The sequence below is a fragment of the Penaeus monodon genome, chromosome 25 (genome assembly GCF_015228065.2).
Source record: "Penaeus monodon isolate SGIC_2016 chromosome 25, NSTDA_Pmon_1, whole genome shotgun sequence".
NCBI classification, from domain to species: domain Eukaryota; kingdom Metazoa; phylum Arthropoda; class Malacostraca; order Decapoda; family Penaeidae; genus Penaeus; species Penaeus monodon.
Window position 1 is genome coordinate 18,297,955 of NC_051410.1, and position 472 is coordinate 18,298,426.

At 26.9% G+C, this 472-nt stretch overlaps 1 protein-coding gene across 1 annotated transcript in view; it reads left to right on the forward strand.

Annotated features, from left to right (window-relative positions):
* Positions 1 to 472, forward strand: part of LOC119589095 (mitochondrial Rho GTPase 1-like) — a gene marked incomplete in the record, with an annotated part of 21,050 nt that overhangs the window by 2,335 nt on the left and 18,243 nt on the right. Inside the window, 1 exon segment of the mRNA XM_037937670.1 lies at positions 380 to 430. Coding sequence (XP_037793598.1) covers positions 380 to 430 — 51 coding nt within the window.

Here is a 472-nt window from a genome sequence, read left to right on the forward strand (position 1 = left end):
AGCTGCTTCAGCCATTCTTTGTATATTCTCATTACTAAGAGATCAGTTTTGAGTCCAAAAGTATTGCACTTGGAAAGACATGTAAAAAATAAATTTTTTCTTAGACTTTTGTCATACTAATTTTTTTCCTGTTGGTTCTAGATCGTTAGTTAGATTTTTTTTGAGGGCTGACTTTCTGCACATAAGAATAAAAGGGTGGAAAGCTTAGAGTAATTGGTTCTAAAAGCAGAAATTTTGATTCAACAATTTTAATTTGTATTTGATATATAAAACAGTTTTCTTTTCCATTTTTTACTTTAGTAGTAATAATTAATGTGAGATAAATTTAGTTAAATTTCATATTTCTTTAATTTTTAATGTACTTTCCAAATATTTCCAGATTGTGTTACAAACTATGATGGAATATCCAGAAATTGAAACCTGTGTAGAGGTGAATATTAATGAATACTGAATATTAGTAACTGTTATTTGG